The 24,420-nt window shown below is 39.8% G+C and overlaps 1 protein-coding gene across 3 annotated transcripts in view; it reads right to left on the bottom strand.

The window, feature by feature from the left end:
* Positions 1-338: 338 nt before the first annotated feature.
* The window catches only part of LOC107567495 (tetraspanin-4), a 34,483-nt gene continuing 10,401 nt past the window's right edge, over positions 339-24,420 (bottom strand). For all 3 annotated transcript variants that reach the window (XM_016253191.1, XM_016253190.1, XM_016253189.1), the window contains 6 exons: positions 11,607-11,798; positions 5,953-6,027; positions 1,795-1,896; positions 1,501-1,632; positions 1,240-1,323; positions 339-1,167 (listed from right to left, as the gene is read on the bottom strand). In XM_016253191.1, the coding sequence (XP_016108677.1) occupies positions 1,099-1,167; positions 1,240-1,323; positions 1,501-1,632; positions 1,795-1,896; positions 5,953-6,027; positions 11,607-11,798 (654 nt within the window). In that variant the 3' untranslated portion in view covers positions 339-1,098. The remainder of the gene's footprint in view (positions 1,168-1,239; positions 1,324-1,500; positions 1,633-1,794; positions 1,897-5,952; positions 6,028-11,606; positions 11,799-24,420) is intronic.

Raw genomic sequence — 24,420 nt, 5'->3', positions numbered from 1 at the left:
ATGGGGGGCGGGGGTTAAACGGGCAGCGACGTAGAATCGGTGGGCGGGGTTAGAGGCAGCGACGAAGAATCGGTGGGCGGGGGTTAAACGGGCAGCGACGAAGAATCGGTGGGCGGAGGCTAAACTGATAGCACTGTAGAATCGGTGGGCGGGGTTAAAGAGGCAGCGACGTAGAATCGGTGGGCGGGGTTAAACCGGCAGCGACGTAGAATCGGTGGGCGGGGTTAAAGATAGAATCGGGGGGCGGGGGCCAGACCGGCAGGGACGTAGAATCGGTGGGCGGGGGCCAAACAGGCAGGGACGTAGAATCGGTGGGCGGGGCTTAAGGGGGCAGCGATGTAGAATCGGTGGGCGGGGGCTAAACGGGCAGCGACGTAGAATCGGTGGGCGGGGGCTAAACGGGCAGCGACCTACAAGCAGCCGCTGCTAATCTTCTGTGGAGGCGAGGTTTATCCACACTATTACATCATAGTTTTTAATAGTTTTTAATAGTACAATGACCTCTTATGTCAAAATATAAAGGGAATTTTAGTTTCTCAGTTTACAACCCCTTTAAAGATTTGTTTGGACATTTTATTCTGTTTTGGTGGCACAGAAATGACACGCATTGTGTTCAGTTCTTGAGCCCACAATCAATCCCACAACGTTAATCTGTGCTTTTGCTCTTTTACTGAATCAGCTCTGCTGAACAGACTTCCTGTGTGTCTGTTTTATTACTTTTTGTTTTAAAGACTATGCCAAATAAGTCAAATATATAAAAATGTGATCTAAAATCTTACCTTTTAAATCTATTGAGAACTCGCTCTGAATAAATATAAACAGCGGTTGTTCATTTCACACGTATTAATATGAAATTATACAAATATAAAATTAGTTACTGGTCTCCCTCTTTAAAATTGCTGTATTTTCTTCACAAATGGACCAAGAAATAAACTGTCCATTAGATATTCACAATAAAGAGCCGGTTTCATTCTTTCAGTTGATTTGGATTATAAAATCATGTTGAAAAATAGCAGTGTGTTAGCGAAACGTGACGACTGATTGCTACAGAAGTGTGCGATGAAGAAGCAGGAATGTGTTTGGTCCGGTTCCGCGTCTCTATGCGTAGAAGGTCTCCACTTTCACGGCGTGACAGAATATGGTCATGGAGAACACCAGCCCCAGGATCTGCAAACACACGTAACGATGATCACCACTGAGCTCTCGTGTATGGACTGCTGTGATGTGAGCGTTCAGTACCTGTGTTAGAGCCGTACACAGAGCGAAGATCCACAGAGCCACCAGATTCTCCTGCAGCCAGCCCTTCACTCGCTCGTAACACGGCTGTCGACACAAACCACAGCAGTCAGTAAACAGAGAGAGAGATGGACAACACAACATTTACTCAAGACTTTCTTTCTGTCCGTTTCACTCGGAAAATACATTACCACAGGAGACAGAAGAGCATTGCCAAACCGTTCTCTGTGCTCTTCAGAGGCCAAAGCTTATGAAGCTTCTTACCGCTGTCCACCAGGTGCCAGGATTCTCCAGACCGCAGTTATCACTGTACTCCAGACAGCAGGAGTCCGGCACACGCGTCGCGTTATACAAGTGAAACCAGTCCGTGTGATTGGTCACTCCACAGCAGCGAAACTACGGCACACACACAGAGACACACACACACACAGACAAACAGACACACACACACCATCTTCACGTGTCCTTCCTTCAAGACACTCAATCATATCTTACAGTGCTACACCACTGGTTCTTGGGAAATAATCATAACTACAGAAAGGAATGCAGTAAGCGTACGTCGGTTTGGACAATGCTCCAGGCGTTGGTCAGGCCGATGTTTCCTTCAGTCCCGAAGAGCTGCAGGCCTTTCTTCAGGTCACTTTGCGCATACAGATCAATCTAGAACATGCCGTAAAGAAAAGCACATTCACCTAAGAATGACATTAATGCCTGACTGTCATATTCTGAAGCATACATGGACATAACTTGACATTCTGTCACAGAATGTTGATACAGAAATTAATCACTTAATCTCAACCTGACTTTTAGATGGATTGTATCATGCATTTCTGGTTATTTTTGAAGTTTCCTCACCTCCTTACAGTTAAACCGGTTGAGTTTTACTGATGTACAGTGCAAAACTTGATTTCCTTGATCAGAACTTTTTCTACAGAATGTTTCTTTAAAACTTGACAAACTATTTGTCAGTGGGCGGGACAAAAATAAATGTCACAAAACATTCTCTGAAAACAAATGATCCAGTAAATGTATCTTGTGTTTAGGATAAGGACCCTAACCCTAATCCAGTTTCTGTAAATGTGCTCAATCTAATTACAGTCAAACATAAAATAATGTCCCTGTAATTTACCATTAATATAAGACACGACGCTATGTGTCAGTAAATCAGTGTAACTACTCTTAAACATGCTTTACATTTTAACAGAGCAATGTAACCCAATTCACACATGGTGTTAGCGCTTAGTTTATTGTTTTCAACGCACTGAAAATGTACGCAGGTGAAAGTGAGCCTGTTCTTGACTCACAAACAGCCCGTGTTTCCACAGCCATCAGATCAAACTGTGATGTAATGGGTTACATACGTGACTACATAACCGATCTAAACACGCTGTGGTTCTTCAGAGCGACACATGATCTTCACAGACAGGAGCAGCACATACTTTACCACGCTTTACCACATCTGACTCCTGATAGTTCTTCTGCTGTTTAAGAGCAACACTTTCTATCCTGCAGCTCTTCCTCCATATCAACTCACTGTGACTGGATCCATTTATAAACAATTAATATCTGTCACTGATATGTCAAGGACACAAATAAACTGTGCATATAGTTGCACATATGAGCCTCATTCATTAAACACAAGCACATTTACATTTCTGTGTAGTATAAATTGTTGTAGTAAATGTGGTGTAACAGTTTACTTGTGAATGGATTAATGTGTGATTTTCACAGAAAAGCATTGATTGTGCTGGAGTTTCATGCATGAGGCCCATTGAGTGCTGGACTTGAGCTGGTGAAGCGTCTGAGCTCATGAATGAACAAAGCTGTGCTTGTCTCCAGTCATTCTCGCTGGCCAAGAGCAGTGTGTGCGAGAGAACGGCAGCGGGAGATGAAGAAAGACCTCAGACGCTTCTGGAGAGCGGGAGCATACTTTCACTCGCATTTAAATCAGATTCTGAGAATAGAATCACACTGTTACGAGAATACAATTATGTAATTAAGGCATACTGTTTCAAGTAATGAAACTTTCTTAAATATTTGAGTAAATTTCTGGACCTTGCTGAAAATTCTCCTCGAATTCACAAAGGTACCATAAATCTTATATTTGTTAGTTAAGGGTGTGTGTGTTAATCTAATCATCTATAAGCAGCGTGCACACACACACACTCTTTGCCCATGGATCATGGCTCGTGTGAGTCACGCGTACAGAAACACTCTGGGATCTTTGGACTCCTTCAGGCTTGACTTCAGTAAATTTCATAAAAACAAAAGAGACTAACTGAACACATGGCTAACAAACAGACTTCACGGGTGCTCTTAATTACTTTTGTTTATCAATGAAATTTATTTTCAAATGTAACATTTATTTTGTTATTATATAAAATTCCTAAATGCATTTTGGGAGCAGTGAAGCCATCTAATACATGGGCTTGACTCTTTGATAAACTTTACAATAATGCAATAAACCACAAGATTTCAGTGATTTTAGCACTAGATAGCTCTATAAATAGTTAAATTCCTTAATGATAATAATCAATTCTCCCAGCAAATCATATTGTTCATTAGTGTAGGCTGTTGGTGATTTCACAGCAACACGGCACATTAAATTCTGATGCCGATGAACACCGCTGCGATGGCATGTTTTATGTTAGAGTCGGAGCAATCAGTTGTTTAATATTCTGTAAAAACTACTTTGAGGCAAAACGTTTTTCAGCACTTAATATGCAATGGTACAGATACATATGCATATTAAATATGATCAGACAGATGTATTTCTTTGACAGAAGCAGTAAATACAAAGACAGAAAACTCAGGTGGAAACGAATTGTTCACATCTAAAATATTTGACCTATTCCTCTCTAAATAAGCATCGCGGCAAGGTTTCACGCCTCCTTCCAGGTCTCATGACAGACTGTGGCACCATTACAAACACGTGTCTATATCATCTATACCAGCTCCTCCATTATTCCCTGTGATCCGTCTGCCGTCCTCATAGCTGTAATACAGTATTGCATCATAAATAATAAATCAGTGAAGTAACAGTGAGACGATAAAGAGGTCAAGGAGGTCGTTTCTAATCATCTGTGTAGAACAGAATCAGGGAACGCAAGAAGAAAACTATACACAGAATAACACAATTTCCACCTTATATTGCCAGTTTGTCAGTGCAGTCGCTCCCTTTAGATCTGAGCAGATCATCACCAGCGGCGTGCTTCATGTTTTGCTGATGTGTGTGTAAATCGCTTTATTCCTCCAGTTCACTTCAGTTAGAAGACGACAGTGACGCACACTGAATAAAGGCATTTATAATGACTAACCCTAAACCTACAAGACAAACGCTTTGCATTCTTATAATCAATTCAAAAATAACATTATTCTTGAATTATGAAGCATTTTTTTCTTTTCCCAATGGAGACCACAGTCCAGATGTCAAAGTCTCTTTAAGGCTGGTCCGTTCACTTTGCAGTGATCTTAACTCCTTCAGCGGATATTTTCTGTGTCATAACAGCTCAGTCACACTGAACAGAGAGAAACCCAAATATCCAAACCCGTTCACCAAAACAGCAATAAAATCTGACAACGATGGTATCGTGTTTCTTTAGCTCACATCACTAAAAACTGCATTCTTCAGGCTGGACTCGATCTTCATCTCTATACAGCCTCCATATGAGAGCAGTGAGATACTAGTGACATCTCCTCATCCTCACACCATCTCTGCATCTGTCAGATTCAGCTTTAGTAACTTAACACACACATACACGCACACACACACACATCACTGATACACACTCACACACATACACATCACTGATACATATACACACACACACACTATTCAATAAGGTCAGGTGCAAAAATAACTGTCCACACCTTTTCAGCGCTAATTCTTCACTGCACGTCTTTAGTAAATCCTGACAGTACTGTTTTAACACCAAAGGACGGTTTTGCGCTGGCGCCAGCTGTTAGTAAATCTGGCCTAAAGACTGATGGAAGGGGAACTGATGGTGTGTTTTGTGAGTGCTGATGACAGGACAGTAACTGAGAGGCTGTGGAGTCTGTCACTGTACGCTGGTCCACGGTGGAAATATGCTGCTATCACTGGAAGTGTCTCTGGAAAATGCCCATCACACTGTGCTGCCATATGTGCTTTGAGAATGGCCAAGAAATCAACGGCATTTTACTAACCCAATAAATAACTCAACTTAAAGTGCTCTCAAAGCTATCCCTATGTGAACCTGTCAAGAAAGGTAAAGACTGAAGTGTTTACATGAAGACTTACATCTTCATCTAAAACCCGTATGATTTTGACGGAGCTCTCGAAATGAGTTGTCAGTGATGTTTGGTCATGAGGAACACAGACACCAAAGATATTAGATGTCAAACCTGATCAGCCATCATAGAGGATCTGAGCTCTGGCAATTATAGGGATTTGGGGTTATACATGTTTTGTGATAATGACTGTCTGACCACACATTACTCCTCTTACTTGATGGCTACATAACAAATGAATACATGGTCATAAAATATTTATTTGGGTGTGAATATTTTGTTTATGTGAGAAGTAAATCTGGAGTGATATCACTGAGACAACAGGCTGATTAAAGAGCTTTTCTGTCATTATAATTAAATATGTGAGCGCTGAATGCTGCCAATGACCAAACACAATCCATGAAATAATGTAAAATAATGAATAAGACCGATCCATTCTGCACGTACCTCGTCTTGATATGCGAAGAACAGAATCATGAACAGAATCTCCAACAATAATATCAGGAGCAACAGAATGAAGAACTGTAGAAACACAAACAGAGATTATTAGATGATATATCAATATTGATGATACATCAGTATTTTCCAGCATTTTGTAATTAGACAGTTTTTTGCTGATTGTGTTTTTGTGCTGGTATATCAGCTGGTTCTGGCCTGTTGCTGACATCTGGGATTTCAAGGGACATTTTAGCTTTATACGTGCTTTTTCTAACCTGACGCAGTGTTTCATGATTCTTTCCGATTCTTTCATCTGATTAGCATTATAAACCACTGAGGGACTGTTATCAATCAGTACAACAAAATCCATCTTCACACTGCAGAAGTGGACAGAAGCTGCATCTGAAGTGTTTTTTAGTGAATTTACAGACGGCTTAATGTAGCAAAAATGCATGTAAATTAAGTGTAAAATTAATGTTTTATATTAAAAATATTTAGGAATGGAATTATACATTGAAAATGCAACTAAAACTGTCAGTATGTGGCAGCAAGTAACAGCCTTAATGAGTTATGAATGAGTCGTTGAGTTATTCACTTAACTGATTCAAAACCATCCAAAAATGCAGATTCATTCAGAAACAAAATGCTCACAGCCACAAAACTGTTCTGTTATGGGTTGTTTGGAACTATTTTCATTTGTAGAACAGAGCAAAATGGACAATATTGTGTCTTAAATGTAACCCACTTAATATTACTTTCTTGTTTATTGAACTGTTTTATAAAATCAATGACGTGTGCTGATAAAGCTCTCAAGGTGTTTTTGTTTTTTGTAAAGTGAGTGACACTCCATAATCTCAGTTTGGGCAATCATTACAACAACAAGTACAATATTATCATAGAAGATACATATCGTACATCTAGTGAACATTTATGTCCTCAAAGACACTTTATTGGAAATAATACAGGGTAAAGAAAACTGCCCAGCTTTATTCTTGCAGTCTTTATTTGATATGTCCGGTTTCCTCCCTCAGCCCAAAGACATGCAGGTTAGGTTAATTAAACATTCTCAATTGTCCCCGGATGTGTGTGTAAAGACAAGATTCACGTACGGATCGACTTGTGTGTGGATTAAGTGGTTCTCACCATGAATATAGCCATAGATGCTGGATTGGCGTTAAGAAAGAAAGGCCACTATGAATAGGACTGTGCTTTATAGGAAAACTACTGAAAACAAATAAATACAGTCCTGGATGTTTGTTATTTGTGTGATTTTTAAATATCTTCATATTTTGAATCCCTCTGCACAAACAGACTGTATTAGACAAAACATCAGGACTATACAGGGAGCAGTGAATGAGTGAGTGATTTGGGACGCAACACATGTGATTCTCCAGCACTGCACAGACTGTGAGGCTGTTTAAATGATTAATTGCTCGTCAAGCTAACCTTCTTTTCTCATGTCATTGATCTTGTGCCTCAGAATCTCACTAGAGCACTCAAACTCTATCATGCTGTGAACTGAGAAGATCCTATTTATTCACCCACAACAGCTCTCACACTTCCAGTCGCTTTAGAAATCATGGTAGAATCTGGACAGTCACCTTGATCCAAAACCATCAGTAATAAGATTTCAGTGTGAGCTCAGGTTCAACAAGTGCTGCTGAGTATTAATCACACACTGACACTAATGCCACCGTCTCTGGAGGAGGTGTGGATAGTGATATTTGTGTTTCACATGGTTGAATCATGAATCCAGCGGCAGTAGCTATGTTTCTATCCACCTATTTTTATGTGCATTTTGGATCATAAAAAAACACTGGATGGAAATGCCAAGATGCGTATAAATTCTAAAAATGCGTGTAAAAAACGTATGCGCACAACTGAGTAGGATAAACATTTTATCCGATAAGAAAAAATGTGCATAAACTACGATGGAAACAAATTTACTGAATAAATTCCACCATGCGCATCGGAAAAGTCAAGTGACTTTGCGCTATGAGACGGGATAACTTGACTAACCAGCGGACCGATCTCGTTCACAGCATCTATAGGTTGTTTTGGTCGTTCTGAAAGGCCTGAGGAAAGTCTGTCATCAAAGTACTTCTGTATAATTACTGTCTTACACGACTGTGTTCCCAAACAGCAGCATCCAGCTCTGAAAGCAATGACCGCATTTATCGTGTTACGTCTGCTCTCTCTGAGGCGCAAGTCATTTATTACATATGAAAATTATTATATTCAGTGGCTTCTCCTAGTTTTCTTAGAGATATTTAGTGCCAGTTTATCAGGAAGTGATGATTTTGTTCTCTTTGACTCGTTGGATGGAAACGGTGCTTTATTCGCAAATGTTTTATGCGATATTCCAGTTTTGCGCATAAGTTTAATTTGAATCTTTGGATGGAAACATAGCTAGTGACACCTTTCACTGGAGAAAGAGCTGGATTCTGAGTCAACAGCCTTGAAGATGTAGTGCCATGAAATGCTAAACTCCTGGAGCACAGAGAAGCTCCTTGTACGTACTTGTAGAAGTACTTGAGAAGTGACTTGTAATATGGAACAAGCAGATCTTTTTCTGTTTCAGAGACCCCTTGGTTTCCTAAATAATTCAGTTTCTGTTAGCTGACCTCCGTCTGTTCTTTGGCCCGTTCAGATCAGGCGAAGTGATTGGTTGTTGTTGTCAGAAGACCACAGGGTGGTCATCTCTTGTGTCTTAAGTTCATTCTCCATTATTTTACATCAAATGTAGTTTTTCTCCTGGTTACAGCTGCGTTTGGTTTGCACACAAGATATATCATACTGTATGAGTTATGTATTACTGTATCATACTGTACTGTGTGTTGTGAGAAAATAAAACTGATTTGGCAAATATTGGCTAAAAATGTATAAAAGACATAAATAATCTTAATTTAAAATTTGGGCTAACATTTAGTGAAGCGACTCTACGTACAAGCCTCTTTAACATATGTATGTGTTTATCTGCACATCTTAATAAATGATCTCCAAAATATCAACAAAGCACACCACAATTTGTTAGACAAAGCTAATTCTTGGCCGTTATTTTGGATGTCAGTAGATGCGCTGTCTGTGTATAATGTGAACGGATGAGTGTGAGAGTGTTCATAGAAGAGTGTTTGTCATAAACAGATACAATCTTGTTTTGGAGCAGTGTTATTGAAGCAGTTTCCAATTAGACATTTATGTAAATGTCTACAAAAACATCCAAGGGTCACTATTATCAGCGTTGGGAAGAAAAAAATATTCAGTGGAAAAGTCCCAAATGTATTTTATGGTTATTTCGTCTTTAACTCCTCGTGGTCTTGTCTGTGGGGAATAAAGATGTGTTTGTGTGACTGGGTGTTATCATACGGCTGCAGTAATCACAGCGCTAAACACACACAGGAGAGCACAGGCCGTCTGACATCAACATCACCCCCCATGTGGACATCATAAATCATCTTCAGGCTATGATAGTCTCGGAGGTGAACAGCATTATATATTCATAGACTCACAGAGCAGAGGAACGGAGAATGTGACTAAATCAACATCAGCAATTAGGACTAAACATTATAATCTCTGTATTGAATTAGGTATTTCATTTAAGGATGCATTTAAAAACATTTACATACATATTACCCAGCAAAACAGGGTGTGCTGCAGACATGCATGTTTAGATTCTTCCTTTTTTAAGTAATCTTAAAGACATACAAGAACTTTTATGCATGTTTTTCTTTCTAAAAATATTAAAATCCATCATTTATTTTCACTTTCACTATAGGAATAAATAGATAACTTTAGGGAAAAAAAGGCAGTCTGCAGTTATGTATCATTTGAGCATGGCTCCTCATTATAAATAATAAATAGGGACAGCGGTGTTTAGCCCTCGGGCACCGAAGGAATAAAGCCGACCTGGCCTGAGCCCTGCAGTTTGCTCAAGGACTAATGTTAAATAATGTTAATGATTGTGGGATATGCAGGTAGAAACAAACAAATTCCAAACCTTAAAATCAAAGGGCTGTGTTCAGTATCTTGTACTGTACTGTTCTTTCCATGTCAGAACTATATGGTGTTCAACTCGCTTTACGTTCCCTATTCAAACTGAGGAATGACCTGGATGTGAAATCAGCTGCGAGCTCCGTTCCACTCATTATTTGATAGGACTGGCAGAGACATTTTTACTGGATTAAAAGAGCAAAATATCTGTATTTCTTTTGAGATGATAACTGAATGGCACTGACTGAATTAAACATACAATGTGAAATGAATCACGGATCTGCTGGGATTGTTCATGATATCAGACCGACGGACTGTAGACGGATAAAGATTGTGTTTATCCTTGAGAAAGGCTGCTTTGCCCTTCAGGATTTTTAGTATGCGTCAACTCAAATAAAACAATCCAGTGCAGCCCCTCTGAGGTTACGACGGGCCGATATCTGCATCTGTCACGGGACGCTCTCATACTGAATGTAGGTCTCTCTGTCCTCCAGAACCATCCACTGCGCTTTAAAAGATACTGGGGTCAGAGAATTACCATAAAGCTTTGAATATCACCTCACAAAACCAAGGAACTGCTGTTTGAAACCAGGGCTTTCCAAGCGTTTCTGGATAGTCCTCAGTGCTGCACATGGATGTCTCTCCTATAGTCTAACCCTAACTACTAATCTGATGAGTCAATGAAGATATTCAGAGTTAAACGAGGGAGACATCTGAAGTGTGCAGGGCTGCAGAGACTCCAGAAACATCTTGAACCATCATTCATAAAATATAATTATTGTGAATGACATCTTTTGACATGTATTATTTACAGATTGAAAACAAGTAAATAATGCAATCAAAACAGCTTGTGTGTCTTTTTGAGTTCCTGAAGTATCTCTGCTAATGTCTTTCCTCACATTCCTTTGGTTAGGGTTCGCGTTCTCCTGAGAGGTTGGTGTTTGTGAGCTGGGAATATCAGCAATCAGTGGTGCCTCTCCTCCAATCAGATCCAAGCACCAGAACCAACCGTTACGGTTTAGTTAAGGCCTTTTTATTATGTGATGACTTCTGTTGATGTTTTATGACATTTCCACTTTGTTCCCAGTGTAACAGCGAATGACGACATGCATTCAGTACGGTCATGTTTGAATGATCTAAATACTATAGCTTATAATACTATGTTGTCATGCACGCTGGTAGAAATTGTTACCTTTCAATTTTTCTTATTAATCCTTATAAACACCAAGAGATGATGGCAATTAGCTTTTGTAAATAATCTTGCTGTCCTGTCAGCTCACAGCAGAAACGCTGGGTTGAATCCTCACGGACGTGTTCATGTTCACCTGTTCCTCGGGGAGTGAAATGATGCTAATAAGCTTTACCCGCGGGTGCTAATAAGAATTCCTGCTAGTGTCTCTATTACAGCAGCCATCAAACTCTAATCAACGTCAGTATTGCCACTCAAGTGCCACATCTTATTATCTGAACTATGAGCAGAAAGTAAAATTGTTGTTCAAATGAATAAAGTCAAACAAACATGTCACTTCAAGATGAAACAGTATTTCTTATGCTTCTGATTCGTACAATGTGTAGTTTGTTATTTATGATCTCATATGTACTGTACTGACTCAAACAGGGTGTTTAGTCTGCTCCTTCCTAGTTAAGCATGCTAGCGTGTTTGGTTTACTTACACTCAGGAGTAACGGCCGGTTCTGTTTGACCGCGCCCACACAGCCCAGACAGCCAATCAGCATGATGATGCTGCCGACAGCGATGAGCAGATTGGCAGCAGAGAGCGAGGGTAGAGACGAGGAGAGCGTGGCGAAGTTTCCCTGCGTGATGGAGAGCCAAACTCCCACTCCCAGAATCCCACAGCCGCCCAGCTGAGAGAGAGGACAACACCGAGCTGAAGGAGACACTCAAAAACACACAATAACAGGCTCGTACACACAAACATTTATTATACTATCGACATGCATTCGTTTTAGTGCCACTAATCCAGAACTTGACATTTCTAATAATTAAATAGGGCATGTTCTGTTCCTCACTGAGCGAGAGATGTGCTTGTATGTATAAAACATTGCTCTGGCTCATTAAAACGCAGTCTGTCAGTACAGCGGATGTAAAGTGCTGCAGAACACCGTGGTGACACAATGTCTGTTGTCTTCTTTAAAATCTGTTTTGAAAAGGGTCTGTTTCAGTTCTTTAAGATGTCAGATGTCAATCCAGTTCTTCTCATATATCATCAAAATTAGTTCAAACTTAAACTTAACTCTGAACTGCTTCATCCAGCAGATCACCTTTGTGTGTCTGTGTGTGTCTGTGTGTGTGTGTGTGTGTGTGTGAGTGTGTGCGTGTGTGGGAGTGTGTGTGTGTGTGTGTGTGTGCGAGTATGTGCGTGTGTGGGAGTGTGTGTGTGTGTGTGTGTGTGCGAGTATGTGCGTGTGTGGGAGTGTGTGTGTGTGTGTGTGTGTGCGAGTATGTGCGTGTGTGGGAGTGTGTGTGTGTGTGTGTGTGTGCGAGTATGTGCGTGTGTGGGAGTGTGTGTGTGTGTGTGTGTGTGCGAGTATGTGCGTGTGTGGGAGTGTGTGTGTGTGTGTGTGTGTGCGAGTATGTGCGTGTGTGGGAGTGTGTGTGTGTGTGTGTGTGTGCGAGTATGTGCGTGTGTGGGAGTGTGTGTGTGTGTGTGTGTGTGCGAGTATGTGCGTGTGTGGGAGTGTGTGTGTGTGTGTGTGTGTGCGAGTATGTGCGTGTGTGGGAGTGTGTGTGTGTGTGTGTGTGTGCGAGTATGTGCGTGTGTGGGAGTGTGTGTGTGTGTGTGTGTGTGCGAGTATGTGCGTGTGTGGGAGTGTGTGTGTGTGTGTGTGTGTGCGAGTATGTGCGTGTGTGGGAGTGTGTGTGTGTGTGTGTGTGTGCGAGTATGTGCGTGTGTGGGAGTGTGTGTGTGTGTGTGTGTGTGCGAGTATGTGCGTGTGTGGGAGTGTGTGTGTGTGTGTGTGTGTGCGAGTATGTGCGTGTGTGGGAGTGTGTGTGTGTGTGTGTGTGTGCGAGTATGTGCGTGTGTGGGAGTGTGTGTGTGTGTGTGTGTGTGCGAGTATGTGCGTGTGTGGGAGTGTGTGTGTGTGTGTGTGTGTGCGAGTATGTGCGTGTGTGGGAGTGTGTGTGTGTGTGTGTGTGTGCGAGTATGTGCGTGTGTGGGAGTGTGTGTGTGTGTGTGTGTGTGCGAGTATGTGCGTGTGTGGGAGTGTGTGTGTGTGTGTGTGTGTGCGAGTATGTGCGTGTGTGGGAGTGTGTGTGTGTGTGTGTGTGTGCGAGTATGTGCGTGTGTGGGAGTGTGTGTGTGTGTGTGTGTGTGCGAGTATGTGCGTGTGTGGGAGTGTGTGTGTGTGTGTGTGTGTGCGAGTATGTGCGTGTGTGGGAGTGTGTGTGTGTGTGTGTGTGTGCGAGTATGTGCGTGTGTGGGAGTGTGTGTGTGTGTGTGTGTGTGCGAGTATGTGCGTGTGTGGGAGTGTGTGTGTGTGTGTGTGTGTGCGAGTATGTGCGTGTGTGGGAGTGTGTGTGTGTGTGTGTGTGTGCGAGTATGTGCGTGTGTGGGAGTGTGTGTGTGTGTGTGTGTGTGCGAGTATGTGCGTGTGTGGGAGTGTGTGTGTGTGTGTGTGTGTGCGAGTATGTGCGTGTGTGGGAGTGTGTGTGTGTGTGTGTGTGTGCGAGTATGTGCGTGTGTGGGAGTGTGTGTGTGTGTGTGTGTGTGCGAGTATGTGCGTGTGTGGGAGTGTGTGTGTGTGTGTGTGTGTGCGAGTATGTGCGTGTGTGGGAGTGTGTGTGTGTGTGTGTGTGTGCGAGTATGTGCGTGTGTGGGAGTGTGTGTGTGTGTGTGTGTGTGCGAGTATGTGCGTGTGTGGGAGTGTGTGTGTGTGTGTGTGTGTGCGAGTATGTGCGTGTGTGGGAGTGTGTGTGTGTGTGTGTGTGTGCGAGTATGTGCGTGTGTGGGAGTGTGTGTGTGTGTGTGTGTGTGCGAGTATGTGCGTGTGTGGGAGTGTGTGTGTGTGTGTGTGTGTGCGAGTGTGTGCGAGTGTGGGAGTGTGTGTGTGAGTGTGTGTGTGTGTGTGAGTGTGTGTGTGTGAGTGTGTGAGGGTGTCTGTGTCTGTGTCTGTGTCTCTGTGTGTGTGTGTGTGTGTTTGTTAAAAAGTTGTGACTGTTAGGCAGGCAACTCCCTTTGACTGTAATGAGTTCTGATTTGCTAGAGATTATTAAATAACAACTGAAACTGGAAGCCAGCAATTATGCTAAAATCATTATATTCACCAGCCGAGTAATGAGGAAATCACCTTCTTTAACTGATCTCGCCACCATCTGATGCCGAGGCCAAAATAAGACGTAGGAATAAGATGATTGAGGTTCGCCTGTGCTGTAACCTCAATACTGTTGGCTCTGCAATTAATTTCTTAAGCTGCGTTATTGTAAGTCGCTTAATATATGTAAATGTTAATGTGAGGTTCATGCAAGAAATGTCCTACACATATAAAGGCCAAATGTGCTGCTGTAATGTCAACTAGTCAGAGTGTTTGGATGGAAATGAGTCTAATGAGTCCAAACCTGCGTCTGTCTTTTCATTAATGTTAAAAGGTATGTGTGTGAGATGCTGGTGAATTACGCTCTGATACCTTTACAGTTTCTGAACTCAGATAATCACTCTCTTGATCCTGGCTATGAATCTAATCTCAGCCTTACGTGTATCCAAACTCAACCGGAGCAAAGCCCATCTCACAAGAATTCTCAAGAGCAACATGTGTACACAATTAGCACACTGTATCAAATGCTTCATTTATGGAACTATGTACACAGTAGTTTAAGGCACCTCATACTGAAGTTTAGACTTTTAAATAGCTTTACAGAATCAGTTAACGTGGATCAATCATTGCACGGTTTTGTCAGGCACCCATTTATGACCCAAAAACGACTCTGATCCACCCGACCCAACCCTCAATGACTTCCACTCATGTGCTTTCTGATTGTGTTGTGTTTATAAATGATAAAGCAATCAAATGATTTCAGATCAGACTGTATCTTTGGACGTGTGTTTGTGATGTGAGTTTATTCTCTGTCTCAGCTGCTGCTTCATTATGTGTTTGGGTTTGTCATCACAGATGTGTAACGGCTCAAACACTACATCACTGTCCTTTCATCTGTAACCAAGAGTCATTTCACACCGCAATCACCATTCACAGCATCAGAGAGTCACAGGTCAGATAATGGGACGGTCTGTGAACACAGTTAGTGAGCAAGCAAATAGGATGTGAAATAGCGCAACATCTTCAATAAACAAAAAGCACAAATAACTCGTCCTGGCAAAAAAATTTTTTTATAAAAGCTTGCTACAATAACCTAGATGACTGAAAATCTATTTGAACCATCACTTAACTATTATTAACCTAAACACCATGTGAACAAAAGTAGGCAGTTTTCATATAAACATGTTTGGGCACTAAATAAAACAGAACGCTGTAAATAGACAGCAGGGTTATTTCTGGATTTTGACAATACTGTCTTGATTTGTAATTTTATCTCATTGCAAATGAAAATGAAAGATGCTTCATTTCATTTGATTATTTAATTTTATTTGAAATCTGATGAGCAAAAAGGTCAGATGTAATGATTCAAAGCAAACGAATGACAGCAAAAACAGTTTCACATTTTTAAACACTAGAGTTAAAACCAATTAACAGCTAAAGCTAGACTCTGATCTGATGAGCCTCATCTGAAGCATTTGCTTTGAATTGCTTCATGTTTCTCTCTCAAGTCTAAAGGATTTAGATCATTCTATAGAAACAGACTTCTATGGTGGACACATGGCTGGATTGTTTGACGTCAGTGATCCTCTGAGTATGGGAGTATGGTTCGACTCTCAGCCGGTGTGTGAGGATGCAGGTGGTCTGGATCTGTTCCTAGGCGTCGTCTTGTCTCTCCAGCACCCTGCTGCTCACACACCTGTTCTTCTGTTTCTCTCTTCCTCTCTCTCACTTCCTTCATCCCTTCATTCATGCGGTTCACACAGACTCTGCTTTCTACACTCTTCTGCCTCGTTTCCGGACACTGTGTCATCATTAGCGGCCGCTAACTCGTTTATGCAGGTGTGAAGCGTGTTTGTCTTGCTGATTTGGGTCAGTGTGTTCCCCAGGGCCGGCGTGCCGCAGATACAGGGACACAGCTGCTTGAGCTCAATGCTGCCTGACTGCAATATTTATGCGGAGGCACGCCGAGCCGTTAGCTGAGCGCAGGCACAGATGTACTCAGTCCTGGCTCTGCTTCCTTAAGTTCTTCTTTCTTAAGCACCCTCTTTGTCTAGATCATGGACACCAGCATCAGGATGAGGCTGTTGTTCTGTGTATTAGAGATGCTGGAGGCTGTAAAGAGCTGCTATTGCACATTCACACGGCTCGTCAGAGCAAACATACTGATCTGATTCTGATTCTGATCTGCCATTCTGTGATCATCCCGTAGTCCATTCAAAATACATAAACGCATGTGATTTTTATGTCATAAACATGACACATTTAGTCAAACACACACACACACACACACACACACACACACACACAGACAGACAGAGCCTATCAATGCCATGTTTGTCATATATATTAGCCTGGAGTTTGAATTTTTACTTATGAAATGGCACTCGTTACACAAAGTGTACAGGAGACTCCGCTCACAATTTATTTCAATACTTTGCTGTAAGATAAGCAATAACACACAGCAAACAAAATACTAGGTAAACTAGACCATTTTCTATCGTTTTTAATCACTGCTTTTCAGTATTAAATTAACTACATTTATATTTGACATTTCCCTCTACAATCTTGGAAGGATGTTTTTACTGAGCTTGTCGCAATGCAGTATGGGATTTACTTCTCTACAAAGAACATATGGGATGCTGCCTTGGAATTTGGAAGCATCTGGATACTGCTTACAATTATGATGCCTTAAAATGCTGCCTACATTGGAGCATGTTCTGGAGCTCAGCATCAGCAACACTGAAACCATATTTTTTTTACAAATAGCATTACGTGTTTCATCCCATCTTTGTAGAGCCAAGACACAAAGCTACAGTTGAGGTTCGATTCCATGCTGCCTTTATTCATTAGCTCAGGGAATGAAGTCACGTGTGGTGACGGACTATCGACAGCTTTATGCTGAGCACAGCTTGATCAGCGGAGCAGTTATTTGACACGGCAAGCCAATGAAGCGGTCAGGAGGCCTGTGATCAGAAGTACGTCAGGTTTCTGTGTTCTCCTGGCGGTCACTGAATGTTTTGCTCAGTGCAGTCTGGAGCATTTATTGATAGTGTTTCACTATGCATCTCAAACTGTTTTCAGAAAGAACACTGTCCTGTGATGCTCAAACAACACGGCAGCACAGATGAACATGTTACATCTGTGAAAAGAAGGGTTGTAATGCAGGGTTTACAGCCTGTTGTGTAGGATTTGAGTATCTTCTTGCTCGTTTCTAGGGATTTCTGCTCAGTTGACGTCCAGTGGAGGATCATTGTGCTAAACAGCTTTGCCAAAGCCAAGAAAATCATAGAGCCTCCAAAATCCTGTTGGTTCCTCAGACGGCTCGGTTAGCGTTAGCAGCGCATATACATTCACATGTTACTGAACACTTTACAACAGCGGCTTTTGAGCCTTTCTGGGCAAAGTGCCCTCAGGTACGCCGTTACATATTCAATTCACATTCATTTTTATAGTGCTTTTCACAATACATATTTCAAAGCAGCTTCACAGAAATTTATATTTCTACTTTACAATTACAGTTTTTAAAAATTGCTTAGACACTAAAAGTGGTACTGGAGGTGCACTTGAAACCATTCACTCATATACCTAAACTTTAGACCAAGTCTGCAAAACTACAAGCACATGACATGCTTTAAGCTCTGTCTGATATTGTAAAACAAACTTTTTACAAAACTCTAAAGTTCTCTACATTACACACATCATTCGAAACTAACAGCTCTTTTGTTTAATTTGGGAAACACTGCTATTTTAATGCCACACTCATTTACTGATGACCTACACACAGTGACCGTGTGTGAAAACACTTAGACACCATCTGTTCACCTAATAATCAAAACTTTTTTTTTTTAGAAAGAAATAATTTTTACCCCCTTGCATTTCTGTTTACCTTGTATCTATATTGTACAAAGCATTTTATAAATAAAATCCTTTAACTTTATAAAGCTGACTTTCTGACTTGGCTTTTCTGCATATTCTGTGTGTGTGTGTGTGTATATATATCTGTGTTGTATGCATATCCATCCATCTATCCATCTATCTTGAACATGTATACAAGCCAAGTCAGAAAGTCAACTTTATTTCTAAAGTGCTGTATACAGTATAGATTGTTTCACAGCAGCTTCACAATAGTATCAAATACACAATCTGCTGTAAAGCAGTTCTAACAAGTCAATAGTGTCATTCCACAGCTCGAGTCAGTTCAGTATTGATTCAGTTCAGTTGTGTAACTGTGTAAAACTCATCAGTCATACATACTGTATATACAGTGTATATGTGCATATGACAAACTCCTGTTCTTCACTGCATGCTGAACACTGTTTTACAGTTTTCACACCTGTGTGTAGTTTGGCATGTAAGTGGCTAATTATTTTGTTTGTGTGTAGAGTTCATATGCAAAAATTCAAATTTTAGAAAAGTTAAAACAGTTTTCAAAGAAGTGTTTGCTTTTGCAAGATGTGTGTGACTTTTTGTATGTTGTGTGTGTGTTTTGTGGTTTTGTGTGAGTTTTGAGAAATGGAGCCATAGTTTCAAAAACTATGTGTAAGCATTATGAAAAAACTGTAAGAGTGATCTGCTATCAGGGGTCTTTTTAGTTGGGGTCTGAAAGACACTTCATATTCACTAATATCATCAATTTGAGTTTGGATGAGAATGAAACTTTAACTGAATTGGTCTTCTATAGCGCTGCTTTATAGCTGAATTTAACTATAAAATGATGAACTTCACACTGTTGGTTCAGTTCAGTACCAATACCAATACCAATACCAATATCGATCCGAGTAATGACTCTATTGTCTTCAGCTGCTTCACTGCTGAATGTGAATTTGTCTCATATCTTTTAAAGTTTGCATCACCGATTCTGTTATTTTTCTGTCTATTTCTGTGAAGCTTAGACAATTGTATAAATTGCTGTAGAAATAAAGGTGACTTGACCTGTTATGATGCTTACATCGCAAATCTGTTAACATAATCATTGCTCGTGTATATGTGTGCATTATAGTTTAAGCAGTACATCTGAATGTTGGAGGGACACTTTATCATCTAGTTGAACTTTAGAGATGAACTTTAGACAGACTTATGAACAGATGCTTCTCTGTTAAAATAGGTAATATTAGGTAACATAAACTCAACAGTAACGTATTTTCAAGTTTCCTCAAAGGGCAGAAAAGATGATCCTATGAGTGTTTAAACATGCTTGTGATTGGATATGTCAAAATCATTCATTCATCTAGAGCAGGCATGCCCAAACTGGGTCCTTGAGGGCCGATGTCCTGCAGAGTTTAGCTCCAACCCTCCTGCCTGGAGGTTTCTAGTATGCCCAGTAAGAGCTTGATTAGCTGGTTCAGGTGTGTCTAATTGGGGATGGATCTAAACTCTGCAGGACACCGGCCCTCCAGGACCCAGTTTGGGCACCCCTGATCTAGAGGATATAGACAGGGATCTTGTCTTTCCCCTCTGCTTTTCATATTAGCCAGCAAACCATTTCCAGTTGGGTTAAAAGTTATAGAGATATTGAATGCATAACAGTTACGGGTACAGAACAGCATTCAATAGGCTTGTTTAGAGAAGATGTTTTATTCCTGCTTTACCTTCAAATTGAACATTTCAGGATATTGGCTTAATAACAAATGGAGGGCTGTATCTGTGTGCATGGCTGCGTCAGAAATATCACTGCACAAAATACTGTTAAAATTATAACTTGGAAGAATACTTCATATTGAAAATGTTTATATTATCGGACTTTCTATTAACGCAGTAAGGTCATGACAGCGTCTGTGTTCTCCAGTTTACATTCACAGTTTAGCACAATGTGATTCATTTCATGTGATCCACAAAACAAATGAAACCATAATGTGTCATGGTACTGAATAATGACGAAAGAGAAAACTAGTGATATTCCAGTGGAACTGACTGCAGGCTAATTATTCATAATTCAGGATATAAATCAAGACTTGAATGATCTGTAGATTATAAAACAGCTGCAGCAGAAATGCTATAATGTACATGTTTTAGTTTACTTGCACTCACATGAGCGGCTGGGAAATACTTGAATGAAAAATAGTTGCCATGGCGATACAGAGGCGGCCTTATTAAAGACTAAGAGAAATGTAAGATGCTGTATTTTTTAGGCCATATAACAGGCATTATCACTATAATTAGACTGCAGGCTGAGCCTCCACTGTATCAGTGCTGTGCTTTTGTTCTTCTTTTGTATTTTTCACTCTCATTTTTCTGACATTGGTGGCTCATACATTGACTTTAATATTTTCTAAGATATATTATTGAGCCTTTCAATGGTCAACTGTGATGTAACGTCATCAGAGTTCAAGCAGTTAATCATTTCTCTCAGTATTTAGGTTTATATAATTTTTTTATACTAAAATTCATCAGAGCGATTTGATGGATATAATATACTGTACTCCAATGATAACATGAACTCTTTCTAAATGAACTTTAACGTTACACACTTAGCCATGCCTCATATTAATGTGCTTTGTGCCGCCGCGGAAACAAAGTGTTTGAAGGCAAAAATGTCAAGTGGTGATGAAAAACACATGAAGTGAAAAAGAGAATTTTATTTTTACCTTTATAGTCTAAAAAGTCCATTCAGGGAATTAAATAAAAACAGGGCAATATATAATATGAGAATACACAACACAATTGGTGTTATGAAAACATGTTCATCCAATCAATGACTCTGACAGCACAAATATGCAAATAAAGACGTTAACACGGGGTTATAAATCTAGCGTGTGAAACATCTGCACAAACTGCTTAGACTAGTCTTAAGAATTCTCTTGAAGACTGGTCATAACTTTTTATATTCAGTTACAAAAAGGTAGACTGGTTTAATCTGAATATGAAATTTTACTGATTTCCCATCGTCTACTGCTAGTTGGTCAGACTAGTTTTTAAAACACCGCTTTAACATCGTGGCTATGTAAAGCCGGCATACACTGTAAGAAGCCAGAGCTCAGGATTGATGCTCACTCTGTCCAGATGAACTTGACTGCTCACTCTATGCAAGCGAAACAAACACGAGGGACCGCCGAACACAGAACTGACATGTCAGAGATTCATCCAGCTGTCCGACTGCCGCTAGTTACTGAATTAACTAAATTATGCCCGACTCAAGAAAGTCATACAAAATCGGCTAAAAATCAGATGGAAATCGCACAGGGTATGCTGGCTTTATGCAGCTGACCCCAGATTAGGAATACACAGGGTTAACTTAACCCCAGGTAAAGTATGAGCGGTGTGAAACTTTTAGAAGGACCCAGGGTTAACTAGTTCAAATGTGAAAAGCCCTTAATTGCTCAGACAATAAGTAATTAAGGTCACAGTTACAATCACTTAAAGATGACAATAAAGAGACCTTTCTACAGACTTTAAAAACACCAGGGTTAGTTGCCTCTGTGTTAAGATTTAAGAACTAGTCTGTCCAATTAGCAGTTAGCCAAGAGCTAATCAGTCTTAATTTTCATATCCAAATTGGACTAATCTGTTTTTATGTAACTGACTTAAAATAAAATAAAAAGTTATGACCTGTATTACAGAGAAATAAAAATGACTAAGTCTAAGCATTTTATGCAGCCGTCCCCAGAAGACAGTGCTGCAGGGACACAGACAGATTGCAGCAGATGAGTGGAGAAACACAGAAAGATCTGTCAGATCGATGTCCATGAGGACGAGATGATCTGATACTCACTGCCACCCTTACGAAAAATAAGTTTATTCAAGTGTGCTATTAGCATACTTATTTAAAACTAAAAATAGGAAAGTATACTTTCAGTCTACTTTTTATGTACTTCTCAGAAATATACTTAAAATGACATTTAAGTATACTTGACATACTTTATCTTATACATATCTAAAAAATTTGAGCTATAGCCTACTTGTGCTCCGAGAATGTTTTCATTGTTATACGGTAGGGGGCGCTATTACACATCTTCTGTACAGAATTTCCAAAACAATGAAACAGCGAAGAAGAAACCGAAAAACAACAGATGGGCTGCATCAGAAGACTTAGGCAGCTCACTTGCTGCCTCGCTGCCGTATCAGGCAATGACTTTGGAGGCAGCATTTTTGCACGAAGGCACCTCATGAATCGAACAGGCTTCTGAGGCAGCGGAACGGTTTAATGTTCTACAACAAAATATAACCGAGTTTTTGTGATGACTAAACAAATATGTAATTACTATAATACTGATTTCTCGCTAGAAATAACATAAAAAGTGCAAAAAGTTAGTCAGAAATATACATTTACACACAAACTGACCACCAAACGCAACTTTCAGATGCCATCTTTATTTTTTAGCTCAACCATCACGGAATGGAACGCACAGGATTGTGGGATATCAAAGGCAGCGAAGCATACATCTATGCTGCCTTCAAAATTCGATCAGAAGAAGGTACCTCCGGAGGCAGGAAGTGAAGCAGGCCTTGATGCCTTCCTGCCTCGGGATGCTGCCTCCGAAGGCAGTATTTTAGAGCTTTTGGATGCAGCCATGCTTTCACACGTAATCTTATACGATCATCAAGGCAAGGCAAGTTTATTTGTATTGCACATTTCATACACAATGGTAATTCAAAGTGCTTTACATAAAAGAAAAGAAATAAAATAATAACAATAAAACAAGGAATTAAAAAATTTGAAAATGATAAAAAAAATGTATTTAAGAGGTTCATAATGAATTTAAAACAGTTAAGAATAAAAAATGATTATGCATAAAATATAGTGCAATCAGTTCGGAAGTTGGACAGTGCTGCCTTCCTGCCTCGGGATGCTGCCTCCGAAGGCAGTATTTTAGAGCTTTTGGATGCAGCCATGCTTTCACACGTAATCTTATACGATCATCAAGGCAAGGCAAGTTTATTTGTATTGCACATTTCATACACAATGGTAATTCAAAGTGCTTTACATAAAAGAAAAGAAATAAAATAATAACAATAAAACAAGGAATTAAAAAATTTGAAAATGATAAAAAAAATGTATTTAAGAGGTTCATAATGAATTTAAAACAGTTAAGAATAAAAAATGATTATGCATAAAATATAGTGCAATCAGTTCGGAAGTTGCACAGTGCTCATTCAATAAATGCACAGCTAAACAGATGAGTTTTGGGTCTGCATCAGAAATAAAACAGCATCAAAACTGTGTAACGTTATGGAATAAAATGTTGACCCATGAAGAGGTAATAATGAATGTCAAGCTTTTGGACTCCATCTACGTTTTGATTATCATTCTGAATCCAATTCATAGTCTTTTTTTCAGCTTTTTGTTTAAAATGTTGTTTATTTATTTCTTTATGTTTTATTTATGAAACTTACCCACATTCAAATGTTTATAAAAAAGAATGCATGAAGCTAGAATTATTTTTGTTTGTTTGCAAGCAGATACCCTGTTCTTTGTTTTGATGTTTTGTATGTTCAGATATTCATATAACAAAATATATACACATTCTTAAATAGGGACATAGTATACTTAAAGTATGATGTAAAGTTCACTTAAAGAACTTACGAGTATACTTGCAGTATAAACTACTAAACTAGTAGTTTACTGAGACTATACTTCAAAGTGTACTAAAAATGCTACAAGTATCTAATTAGTAAACCATCAGTAAACTTTTAAGTTCACTTTTAGTATTCTTGCAGTACAAACTAAAAACATAGAGGTAAGCTAGTTGTGTACTCAAAGTTTACTACTGTTATACTTAAAGTATACTTAAAAGTATACTTTTATATACTAGAAAGTGGGCCAGTTTAGTCCCAAGGAGTATTGAAATGGTACACTTACAAGTATACTACTAGTACACTGATATTTGTATACTTACTACATAAATTATAATTAAAATATACTTGAACTTTATATAAATATACTTAATAAAATAGATGTAAAGTATACTTCTGCTTGGTAAGGGTATTTCTGATTCTGAACCCCATTTCTGCTCATCATCTCCATGAGACCTGGTCAGTTTTAGTTTTTGAATCTTTTTATGTTCATAAAAATATTTACACATTTTAAGAAAATTGCTGGAACTAAAAGTGTCTGAAAGTGGGATGATGTTTGTTTTATTTGTCTTTTTTCAATCCATTTTCAACTTCAAGGTCACACGTCTCCAGCCAAATATAAATATGACGCATGTCTCTGTGGTTAGATGTGCTGTATTTGGTGTTATTTTAAACAGAACTAGCCAGTGTTCTTTCATTAGAA

This window comes from Sinocyclocheilus grahami, unplaced genomic scaffold, assembly GCF_001515645.1.
Source record: "Sinocyclocheilus grahami isolate Dianchi unplaced genomic scaffold, SAMN03320097.WGS_v1.1 scaffold1163.1, whole genome shotgun sequence".
NCBI lineage: Eukaryota > Metazoa > Chordata > Actinopteri > Cypriniformes > Cyprinidae > Sinocyclocheilus > Sinocyclocheilus grahami.
The sequence above is the reverse complement of the archived record's forward strand: the minus strand, read 5'-3'. Positions and strand labels throughout refer to the sequence as shown.